General features: G+C 40.0%; 1 protein-coding gene across 1 annotated transcript in view; it reads right to left on the reverse strand.

The window, feature by feature from the left end:
* Positions 1-13,130, reverse strand: part of CFAP47 (cilia and flagella associated protein 47) — a 730,879-nt gene that overhangs the window by 561,110 nt on the left and 156,639 nt on the right. Inside the window, exons 24-27 of the mRNA XM_068268343.1 lie at positions 12,235-12,335; positions 7,333-7,492; positions 5,026-5,224; positions 1,036-1,242 (exon numbers count right to left, since the gene is read on the reverse strand). Of these exons, the coding sequence (XP_068124444.1) occupies positions 1,036-1,242; positions 5,026-5,224; positions 7,333-7,492; positions 12,235-12,335 (667 nt within the window). The remainder of the gene's footprint in view (positions 1-1,035; positions 1,243-5,025; positions 5,225-7,332; positions 7,493-12,234; positions 12,336-13,130) is intronic.

Raw genomic sequence — 13,130 nt, forward strand, 5'->3', positions numbered from 1 at the left:
AAAAAAAGTCAAACATTTTGTATTCCACCTTTTACACTTAGGAATGGCAAATAAGGTCACTAAAATTGAGTGAAAGTATTTACTTTGTCTTAGAACACTGCAGAGAATAAAGCACTGCAATAAGGTGTAATAGGAATCCCTGTCAAACAGCAAAATGAGATTTAAATATACAAATATACCAATGCAGAGAACAACTAATAACCTGCCGAAAATGTGTCTAAATTCCTTTTTCGGGGTTAAACATGAAGGTTTTGTTAGAATTCACTTGAAACAAGCCCACCCAACAATATGAAGCATTTTGTGTTAAATTCAGCTATCCAAGGGTAACGCAGGAATAAAGTAACAAAGACTGAAACGGTTGGAAAAAGGCCAAAGACCATTGAGCTCAAAACATTCAAATATTTATGGTGTTTGGATAACTGTTGATCCAGAACAGCTGACAGCAGCTATGTACCCCATAAGACTCCAAGTTCCAGGAAACCATCCCAGTCACTAAGCTTCTCACAGGTACTTTAATAATGCAGAAATCCCTTTGAAGAAAACAATGCTGCTGTAATTTAAATAGCAATAAAAAAGAAACACTTTTGTGCTACCAAAACAGACATTCAATGTATTTTTATTACTGGGAAAATCACAACAAAGAAAATGACTAGCTTGAATTGTACTATACAAATATTACACTATCTAATCTGTGTTTTATTTAAACACTTTTACAATTATGGCATGCCATTTTGCTCCTGCTTCACAGTGTGCATTTTCCACAAGTATAATGAAATGCAGAACCACAATCTGAAATCAAACTGACAAGTATATATTTTCAGACGAATGGGAAATTCTATGGATTCTACTGAGATTTCTTGAGATGTACAACCAACCGAATAAAGCAGACTGGATTTATTCCCTTACAGGGAGGCTTGGCAGGGAATAGGAAATACAGATAAGATAACATTTTAATTATTAGCATTTAAATGGTGGAAAACACCAGTTTAGATCATAAAGAAAAAACTTTAAAAATATACGAGTTAATAAACTTACCTGTTGTTCTCGTCATCCATAAATATAAGATCTGCAGCACAACTCAGCGGAGAGGAAGATTTGAAGGTGATCAGGCAGGAAAGTTTTTCACTTGTGTAGCGGTTATTGTCAATAATCTGTCCATTAGGGAAGCTGAGAGAAAACACTTCTACTCTTTCACCATTATCAAGTTCTATCTCCGGAATGTCCACCTTTAATGAAGATTTCCTGAATAAAGAAGATTTACAAACTGGTTATAAATGTACAGAATCTGCTTATTTGTCTTACTATTATGACATAACATCTGAACTCTCTTCATGCACTCCCCCTCCCCCTCAGTGCCCCCATGTTGTCTTTTTTTTTTCTCTATGTTGTAACCGACAAGTCAGGGTTGCACTGCTGCACATTGTACATAGTAGTGGTCAATTTATGTGTAAAATGCTGTGTTTGTGGATTATTCTACCCTGCAATCTATGTATGTGAAATGGGGTTTCTATTTGACGTACATTATGTGTCCTTTTTAATTCTTAAAGAGGAACTTCAGCCTAAACAAACATACTGTCATTAAGTTACATTAATCATGTTAATTAAAATATATAGGTAATATAATCTCTTACCCACTCTGTTTTAAAAGAACAGGCACATGTTTGATTTCATAAGGGCACCCATCTTTTTGGTTGAAAGGAGGTGACAGGGAGCACGAGACACAGTTCCAACTGTCCTGTGTGCTGATCACCCCTCCCAGTTGCTAGGCAACGTGAACAACAACATAGGAAATCCCATCATGCTTTGCACAGCATCAGGGAAAAAAAGCCCGGGCAGTTTACTTTGATGAGTGGAGCTTAGCTAAAAAAGCAGCTAAAAATGATGCTTTAAAAAACCAAACCAAAGCTCTGATGCTGTGAAACTGTTAAAGAAACCCCAAGCCTTTTCAGTTCTGCTGAATAGATTTTTAGTCTGGAGGTTCACTTTAAGCCCTGTATGTGCCAAGCCCAATTCCGGCATGATGATTCTGATTCTGGTTCCACAGATTTTACAAGGAATCCAGGATATGGTTTAGGAGACACTCTAGAACTCACCAAACTAACTATACTACCATAGAGTAGGCAACTGAAATAATCCTCAGATATAGTTCTGTACTACTCAACTGCCACAAGATCTTGGCTATGCAAATGGTAGGTGTTCTCAACCTAGCTCAACTAATTGTCCCCATTGGCCCTCTTCTAATAATATGCTCTTCCATTTATTGTTTAGCAATCCCAAATCATAGTCTCAAAGATAAGGGTTGCTTTTCATAAGAATGCTAAATTTAGCCTCAATGTAGCACATAGAGATCTGACATGCTAGAGCCAGACAACTGCAATGTTTAAACAGAAACTGTAGTGAAATTAAGGTAATTAATAAAATATGTATTTTCTCTCCCTGATTTACATTTTGAAATTTATAAGAGGAGGCGACATCTTTAATCCTGTCAGGTGATCTCTGTGGAATGTTTGTTTAGGGCCTGAGCCCACTAACGCAGTTGTGTCCGCTTTTCAGTAACACATCAATGTTACAGATGCTGAAAAGCGGACACAACTTTGTTAGTGGGCTCAGTCCCTTACTGAACATTCAAGTTACTCCGAATGAGATTCCACATAGCTAATCAGCCTAGCCTAGGCATCACTGGGAGGGCAGAGCTGCATTTAATATACAGCAATATATCGATATAGGAAGTGTTTATGATGCTGAAACCAGGAATATTACTGTACAAGTGGATATCCTGAAAAATGAAGTAAATTCTACTATATGTCACTACAGTGCCTCTTTAAAGGAATACTTAAGTCTGATAAAACAAAAGACTTTTACTCACCCGGGGCTCCCCTCAGCCCCCTGCAGCTGAACGGTGCCCTCGCCATGTCCCTCCGATGCACCTGGTCTCGCCGGCGGCCACTTCCGGTTTGGCCGTCACCGGCCGACAGGCTGGGAACACGGCTGATTATCCGCGTCCCTGGCCGCAATAGCATTATAGAGGGCGCTATTGCGGCCAGGGACGCGGATAATCAGCCGCGTTCCCAGCCTGTCGGGCCGGTGACGGCCAAACCGGAAGTGGCCGCCGGCGAGACCAGGTACATCGGAGGGACACGGCGAGGGCACCGTTCAGCTGCAGGGGGCTGAGGGGAGCCCCGGGTGAGTAAAACTCTTTTTTTTTCATCAGACTTAAGTATCCCTTTAAGTGCATAGATTTTGGTGCACAAAATACACAAATGTCATATTATATGTCCATAACAATAATGATGTGCATGCAGTTACATGTGTGGCTCCTTACTACTCCTACTGCTGCTCTCTGATTGTAAACTGCATGCTACGTCTCTGTATGTCTTTTGCTATCTACACATGTCCCTTCCTGAGCTTTGTATAGTGCCAACCCCAATTCCGGGCATGACCAGTGAGTCAGTGAGGGTCTATTTACATCATTAATTAGACATTTGGGGACTCTTAACTCTCATAACAGGGAACAGAAATTAACTTTAACCCAAAGGAATGTATTTAGTGGTACAATAACTTCTTGCTGCCCGGCTAACATCAATGGGCATGGCCGCGGCAGCAGCCCCAGGACCACCTAACACCGATTGGCGACAAGTCCTGGGGCTCTGATTTGCAGGAGATCGCGCGCATCTCCTGCTCAGGGGGCGGAGCTCCGCCCCCTCTTCAGCGTGATCGCCGTCTATTTACATAGTACAGCGCTGCGATCAGCAGCAGCTCTGTACTGGGGACAGCCGTGTGACACGGCTGTCCCCCTGGGGGGACAAGAGAGCGATCGGCTCTCATAGGCTGAAGCCTATGACAGCCGATCGCAAGACTGGCTGGGCGCAGGGAAGGAGGGGGAAGAAGAAAAAAAAAAGTACATTTTTGTTTAAAAACAGACAAATATTTATAAAAAAAAAACACCTAGGGGGTGATCAGACCCCACCACCAGAAAGCTCTGTTGGTGGGGGAAAAGGGGGGGAATCACTCGTGTGCTGTGTTGTGCGGCCCGGCAGCTTGGCCTTAAAACTGCAGTGGCCATTTTAGTTAAAATTGGCCTGGTCTTTACGGGGGTTTACCACTGTGGTCCTCAAGTGGTTAATGCCCCTTACTAATTCCTGCAATGACATAAAAAATGCAAAGATTGTGAGAAACGTGAGAAAAAAGTCCTTTAGTAAAATAAAACACTAACCTGCATCTGCTATTAACCTTCCTGGCGTTATGATTTCTTCCAGATTTAGGGTCTAAAAGCTGTGCAATTTTTTTTTTACAAGCCTTTAGAAGTTAAAAACAAGAAAAAAAAAAAAACATACCACAAGCGATCTGCAGCAGCTCCTGCATATAATTCGCTCAGGCACAGGATTACCACTCTGAGTTGCGGATTTCCATTCTGAACCTGACTCAGGATCACTACTACATCCCACATTTATGATAGTCTGCGATGTATATTCAGTGAACCGTCAACCATCAATTTGCACATGACAAAACCATGCCAATCCATGTGACAAATTTCACTACAGATAACCCCAACCCTGCAAAGCCAGTCACTTCAACAATCAACGTCTGTCAAATGAGTGTTACTTAGCTAGACTGTTACCTGGTGTAAGTGGATGATCTGCCTATCTTCCTCACCTCATTACAACTGTGTAAGAATAAACCATCTTCTAGAACTTTTAAAAATTACTAGATGAAACATTCTCATTTCCTATCGATATACCAGGAAATGGAAAAAGGGAACCTTTAAAGAAATGACTAATACCTTGCTCTGTTTATGCTTACCAATTTCAGAGCTAACACAGATACCTGAAGGCATCAGCAGGTGCCCATATTTTTTTCTTCTCCCATCCCCAAGTCAAACTGTTATCCAGTTCTTGCAAAATCAAATATCAGACAAAGATCATTCAATTTCCATGGGGACAGGAAACTTACTCAAAATAATCTTGAAATTCATTTCTATAAAGTTATAGATCAAGTTCCTTCTGTGATATAGTTACTTTACCATACCTGAAATAATCTGTTGCAGTAATGTCAACTATTGCTTGAACTTCTGTATCTAAGGGTACGGGTGTTAGAATGACAAGTGGGGGGTCAAACGTAAGCTTTGGTTTTCTGCAGCTTCCAAATAAATGAAGAGGTGTATAAATATTGTCTGGACTGTCATTCAAAATCACAGGTACTTCTGCAGCATAAATCCCTGGTCCATCTGTTTACAAAAGAGTTATAGTAGAAAAAAGGTCAAATAAAGAAAGCAATCCAGCATGAAGCATTATTGTGGTAGTAAGAAAATTCACGATTAGAAAGATTTTACAGTTAACATTTTGGTAGGCACGCCTATTTCATTTACTCTCCTGCCCTTGGAACTCTTTTTCCACTCTCCATTGTACTGGCTTATCAGCACTTGTCAGGCATGTCGGGGGAGGATTCGGGGACACTTCGGGGGAGCCAGTGCTGGATTGCCTGCAGCTACAGGGATGGGGTAAGCCTCATTGGGACCCTAAGGCTTTCCCCTTCCGAGGTGAGTATCCCCCCCCCCCCCCCGGGATTTTTTTGTTGTTAGAGAGTCTCTTTAAAGAAGACATCAGAAATGTAACTCTCCATATCTTGGTACTCATGAGTACGTAAAACAATTTTAAAGCCAGTGGAGAATTGAAAAAGGTTGTTGGTGAGGTGAGCAAATGTCACAAATGTATAATGTGAAACCGTGAAAAGATAAAGAGATGACTGGCACTCCCTGCTGGCTAGACTGACTCACACTGGATAGGAAGTTACACCGTGCTCTCTGCCAACAAGAATTCCAATATGCCAGTATAGAGCAGATTAGGTTGGGCACCAGTGTTGATTAATCTTCAATGCTTTTTAATCCATAAGGTACATACAGTAAAAGCGATACAGGTAGTGAGCATGTGGCCTGACAGCTGACGGCTGTCAGGCCACTTGCTCACTACCTGTATGTACCTTACGGATTAAAAAGCATTGAATATTAATAAACGCTGTTGCCCAGCCTAATACTCTCTTTAATGGTATAATATGAATCATATGGAGAAAATAGAAAATAGTCACAGCATTATCTGCACCTATACATAATTTACGGTGGGGCATCAGTGATGTAAAGTATTCAAAGCAAGTGGGAAAATGTCATTCATACGATGACTTCCATGAATACATTAGCTCACTTTTTGGATGGGCACCAAAGAATCTACTGCAGCTCAAAGAACATCATAACTTCCCTAAAAGGAACAAACACATAAGTATGAGTAACGGCCCTACTATTGTCGTTTGTTTGAGTACCAGTCTACTATCAGGCTGAAGACCATAATCATTTAATCTGTGCACGCTCATTGTGCCTAACAAAATTTCTTATTGTTTAAATTTCACAATCTGCTGTTTTTCCTCGTAGAATCTATGTATACTCGTTCCACATCAGCTGTTGTGAATGCAAGAGAGCCCTTGTTACGGAACAATAAACAGGTATTGCAAGGATTGACCACCATTTGCAGAAACACTGACACTGAAACAGGAATGTGCAAAAAGATGTTTATTAAGAACCAAATCATGCAAATAACATGCAAACATATGCAAACAATATATACAGTGAATCTCCCGCAAACCCCCCCAAAAAAGTGTGCACACATATAACCAAAACCCTGACTAACTATTTAACTATTTACAAACAGCGTGCAGGAGATATATATATACAAATATGTACAAGCAAATATATATACAATAACGCGGTATCAAAGGGAGCAGGGAAAGACAGGTCAAAACGGAATATCAGAATCAGCAACGGGTAATCAGATACATACAAGGTACAGAGGAATAAACAGAAGCAGAGTCAGGACAAGCAAAGAATCAGCAACAGGTAATCAGATCACAGAACACAAGGAATCAGGTAACAGAGGTGACCATAGACTCAGACCTGTAACAAAAGGAAGTTCTGGCAATGACTAGGAGGAAGAGGCAGACTTATATAGGCCCTGAAGCAGGAAGCAGCTGGAGGTAATTGACAAGTATTTTGCATAAGTAGCACACGGTCACCTGCTGGAGGAAGGCAGAACTGCAGGGCTGCTACATGTCCAAAAAGCTCTCTGCTGGTGGCACAGTGAAAGTTCAGGATAGACCAAGTAAATACTGCCACCAGCAGGCAGGAGAAGGAAAGACATAAGTCGTAAAAGCCCTATTTTCTGCAACAGAACAGGATTAGTTTTTTTTCCCCTTCTATTTTACATTTACTATCGTGGAAACACATTGGAAGTTGAGTTCTAATTCAGTAATGTACAAGCAACACATTCATAATGGAGTTAACATATTTACCTGGACAAAAATTAACAATAATACTCATCTCCTCTCCTGGTTCCAGTACACCGGACTGATTACTAAACTTAAAAACTCCATTCTTAATTGATGCCATGTTTTGATCAAGGTTCAATCTCCATGAAACTTTTTGCTTTGAAATATTATTTAGTTTAACCACCTAGAAAAAAATGAAAGGACACATGAATCAGGATGCATTGAGATTAATGATATATTATTAAATATAGTGTAACATGCAACTCTGTACATCTGTATCCTTACGACGAATATACATATGTACAGTAAAAGAAAACAGTAGAAGCAGTAGACCAGTGTAAAGAGAGCTTCTAGTTCATAAATATTAGTCAGCTGTTGCCCCATCCTACAAGAAAATTCCTTTGCAGTTGAATGATTCAAATATCACTCATCAATGATCAGACGGGATGTTTGCCGTCACCTCATTATAGCTACATATGAGAGCACATGGACACCTTCAGACTAAGGATAGACTATTTGTGAGAAACGACTGACATTGCTGGATGTTTCCCTACTTTCTGTATAACCACTCCATTATTAAGTTATAACATTGTTTATGTAGATATACAATGTCATGAAACATGTTTAGCTATTCATGAACATGTGTGCATAACAGAGCTATTTGATTACACTTTGTATCTCCTCAAACAAAGCCTGATCTGTTACAACTGAGCATAGCCTATTTATGGCATGGTTCTGTCCTTCACACTCATCAGATCAAAACAGCTCTTTAGCCTTGGATCCAGCAATATTGCTGCCAAGTATGTGTCTTTGTAACTTTAAAGTAGCGAGCTACCTGATCCGTAAGACTATTCTTTTAAGTTGCTATCACATTGCTGTCCATGTTTGTAATTGTTTGATGGATTTTCAACTGAAATGTTGCTGGCACAATCAGATATAATGAAGGATTAGTATCCATCAACAGGTCTTTTGTAGTCCTGTGTAAAGGCTCCAATAGGCTCCAGTGCCATATGCTGGTAAGATGTCTTCAAATGAACACAATTTAGGCTGTAATTGTTTGTTTGGGCCTGCTTCAGAGCAACTGAATGCCATCTTCCAGGCTACCAGTGAATGATTTTAGGATCATAAAAAATGCTACTGCAATTTGTAGATGTGCTACTTGAGAGTTTTCTTAAATGAGTGAACAATGAAATACCTAAAATGCCGCAGTAAGAATTTAATACGGCTCAGCAAAATGGGGTGCATTAAAGCTGAAGCAGAATTGTACTTTGTAGCAGTTAATGACTGAGTGGGCAGTTTATTAGTGTGCTTAACATAATATCTTATGGAAAAGAAGGCAAAACGTCTAACACAGAAATATAATGATGAATCCATAATATTCATAAACCTTCGTACATTACATATAGTTCTGTGAATATTCCATAATTAAACTTAGAGAACATAATATCTTTTGATGTAAAAATATCTAACAAAGTAAGGTGTCAGTCATCACCATACACCAACGTAACACTTATGCAAGAAAAAGTGTCTTGCACAATATGTGCCCACAAGATAGACAGCACAGTCACGCCATGATCTGGATGAGAAGAATGAGCCCTTAAAGGACATTGGAGGTGAAAATAGACTGATGAGAAAAGCAATTGTATCTATCCTCCCTCACCTAAAAATGACTTTTTTTAGATATCTCACAGTTTTATTTTATTTTTAAATCTAGTTTATAAGTTTTTACTGTTTCATTGTCTGTGCTTAATGACACTTTCATTGAAGTATCCCAGAGCTCAAAACTATGAATTATTTACCTTTTTTTATCTCTTTCCTGCTCTCAGAAGCCATTTACTGACAGGAAAGTATTTTATGGCTGTAATTACTTATCATGTATAGTCTGACCCAGCCCGACCCGGACAGAAACTGTCACTTGCATGCCTGATGCTTAACACTTTCAGGCAGAGTAAGACAAAAAGGAACACAGCCTAGTTATTTGTGTGCTTGGCACTGTACATACACATGTCTATCTCATCATGTTACATGTCACCTCAGTTGTCCTTTAATATTGGGGTCTACCCAACATTAGGCTGTATTTTTTCATATTTTGTATGAATGTTGCATACCATTATATTTAATGGGAACCAGTAAAAATAAGTAAAATGCATTTGTCCATGCTGAGATGTATTCATTATTATTATTATTATTATTATTATGTTTAATTTATAAAATACCATCATTTTCTATGACACTGTTGAAAGTACAAAACAGACTATACTGGCAACCATAAATGTATGCATAGTTTATGGGCAGTACAATAAGAACATCCAGCACCATAAGTTCAAAATACATATGCACTTCATGAATGGTATAACATCCCACAATGCAGGTACAGGTTTGTTTCATAGAATATGTACTGTACAGATGAGAAACACTAGAGGATGGAAAACATACATGCAAGCTTACAATATAGAGAGGAGTAGGGTGGGAAAACTAGGTATGATAGCAAAAGGGCATGTAGATAAGGCAGTGTGGGACTTGACATCTGGTGAAGATGAGAATACGTCTGACCCTGAAACACCATCCACTCACTACTACAACATATTCTCTTTAGTCTTGAATTCAGCTCCCCTAATTAACAGCCACTCAAAAAAAACTATAACAGGGTCTATCACATATTATATGATTGTCTAAAAGTGTGTGTTTCAAGATTTAAATGCCCAAAGTATGATGGACAAGATGTGAAAGAGAGGTCTAATGGAAATGGGAAATTTGTGAGATGTCCTAGATACAAGAATAAGAGGAGGTGACTAGAATGTAGGACTGAAGAGTTCCATTTGAGAAGTGAAAGTTGATGGTGGGTTGATCTCTGGAAAGTAGTGACAAGACATATGGAGTGGAAAACTTAATTAGAGCTTTATAAGGGAGGGTTAGGCCTCTAATATGAATCTTTTGAGTAATAGTAGCCGATAGAGGAATTGGCAAAGAAGCCAGCATCCAAGGAGCATCAGAAGATGAAGATGAGGTGAGCTGTAGAGTTCAGTAGGGACTGGAAAGATACATCTATCCTCCCTGGTCAACTCTGACCAGCTTCCCTATCCCTGCTGAAGAGAAGCACCCCCAGAGCATGTTGCTGCCACCACCATATTTGACAGTGGGGATGGTGTGTTCAGAGTGATGTGCAGTGTTCACACATAGAGTTATGCATTTTGGCCAAAAAGTTCAATTTTGGTCTCATCTGACCAGAGCACCTTCTTCCACAAGTTTTCTGTGTCCCCCATATGGCTTGTGGCAAACTGCAAATGGGACTTCTTATGCTTTTCTATTAACAATGGCTTTCTTCTTGCCACTCTTCCATAAAGGCCAACTTTGTGCAGTACACGACTAATAGTTGTCCCATGGACAGATTCCCCCCTGAGCTGTAGATCTCTGCAGCTCGTCCAGAGTCACCATGAGCCTAATGACTGCACTTCTGATCAGCGCTCTCCTTGTTTGGCCTGTGAGTTTAGGTGGACGGCCTTGTCTTGGTAGTTTTACAGTTGTGCCATACTCCTTCCATTTCTGAATGATCACTTGACTTGAACTGTGCTCCATGGGATGTTGAAGGCTTTGGAAATCTTTTTGTAGCCTAAGCCTGCTTTAAATTTCTCAATAACTTTATCCCTGACCTGTATGGTGTGTTCTTTGGACTTCATGGTGTTGTTGCTCCCAATATTCTCTTGGACAACCTCTGAGGCCATCACAGAGCAGCTGTATTTGTACTGACATTAGATTTCACACAGGTGCACTCTATTTAGTCATTAGCACTCATCAGGCAATGTCTATGGGCAACTGACTGCACTCAGACCAAAGGGGGCTAAACAATTACGCAAACCCCACTTTTCAGTTATTTATTTGTAAAAAAAATGTTTGGAATCGTGTATGATTTTCGTTCTACTTCTCATGTGTACACCACTTTGTATTGGTCTTTCATGTAGAATTCCAATAAAATTGAATCATGTTTGTGGCAGTAATATGACAAAATGTGGAAAACTTTAAAGGGCCGAACACTTTTGCAAACCACTGTATGTATGTATGTATATATATATATATATATATATATATATATATATATATATATATATATTTAATCTAAAGTTTAGATAGTCTACACAGCAAATCTAGCTGCAAACAGCTTCACATTACACACAGGCAAGCTGCTCTGCATCTTTAGCCCTCAGCCTGTGAAAACTTCACTCCCCTCTCCTCCTCCCCTCTGCCTCTGAAATCTCTGGCTAGTAACCTCCTCCTCCTCCTGCCCAGACTGAGCTCCCATAAGCCCTTGCTGCATGGGTCTGAGTGCCTTTGCGTTTTGAAGAAGCTGTGGGCGAGGCTTGTTTAGTTTATAGGGAATTAGAGTACTAAAACAAAACAAAAAAAGTATTTGGCTTGAGGAATGCCCTATAAACTATATCAAATTATTATATTTGGATGCATACAAAGGCATGCTGTTAATATTTATTGCATGTCCTCATATAGTGCTTCATAATATTTGTTGGCATCCTCAAACAATGCAAGAGCAATTCGTAAGATGAATTCAGTGTTAATTGATGGAAGCTAAGGTTGGAGAGATCTAATTCCATTTTTGCAAGGCAGCAATGAAAAGTGTACAGTATTTTTATCCATTTCATCTTAATGTCAGACTGCCTGCAAATACACATATTATTCAGTTACACTCAGAGCTAAAATATTCATAGTCTGGAACACGGAATAAAATATATAGCATCTCATAGATATTTATCTCCCTTTGCATATAGGCTAATATACCCATATCTTGAGATTACCATATGAATTAGGCCTAACATAGCTTTAGAGGCCTCTTATTAATTCATCATTTTCTTTGAATTATAAAAACCCTAAGCTCCAAATCTACTTATCTTTAAATGGTGTGCATAAGAGCCTTACCTGTGAAGACAGAGAGCCATCCGCAATGCCCAAATCTAACACTCCAGACAGCAATTCAAATGACATTCTGGTAGTAGAAAAATGGAGTGATTGCTGTAACACTAGAAAAAAAAAGTACCAGGTAATATGTATAGTTTTTATATATACTTTGCAAAGGAAACATGGTGGATCAATAGTTAACAGTCTTGTCTTTTACACCATCTCAGGACACATCTGCATGTATAATGCATGCACCCTCATACACTGGATTTCTCCAACAAATCAAACAGATTGAAGTAAAATCGATTTTCATTTAGAACCATTCATGGGAATATCAGATCATGAATGGTTCAATATTCTCATTATATGAGTGTTTGCTTAGAGCTGCAGTTTCCTACAGGAGGAGCAGTTAAAAAAGGTGCAAGATGCATCCTATATAATAATAGGCAACTGTCCCTGCGAATAGCAGGGACATTTATCTCTGTGTAGCTGGGTCCGTGCTTTTTGCTACTGCGCATGTGCGCAGCACGGACCCAGCATTACACAGACAGGAGGACAGGGACGGGGCCAGGGAGCCAGGCGGGCATGTGAGCGGGGTGTGCAGTGGGTGTGCGCAGTACATGCGGCGGGCGGTGGCGAAAAACACAGACCCTAGAGCCCGTTTTTAAAACGGGCTTGGGTCTGCTAGCACTGCTAATAAAGGTGTTCGCTATTATAGCAACAGGATGCCAGGGGTTAGGTTAGGTGTGGGGTTAAAAATAGGTGGTGACCAGGGGAGGGTCAAGGTTAGGCACCCTCCAGGGGGGAGTATATTAGGCACCCACTGGGGGGGTTAAGGTTAGGTGCCCACCAGGGAGAGGTTCAGCTTAGGCTCTGGGTGGGGGGTTAAAGGGACTCCGAGCAGTGCAGTAACTATG

This window comes from Hyperolius riggenbachi, chromosome 2 (assembly GCF_040937935.1).
Source record: "Hyperolius riggenbachi isolate aHypRig1 chromosome 2, aHypRig1.pri, whole genome shotgun sequence".
NCBI lineage: Eukaryota > Metazoa > Chordata > Amphibia > Anura > Hyperoliidae > Hyperolius > Hyperolius riggenbachi.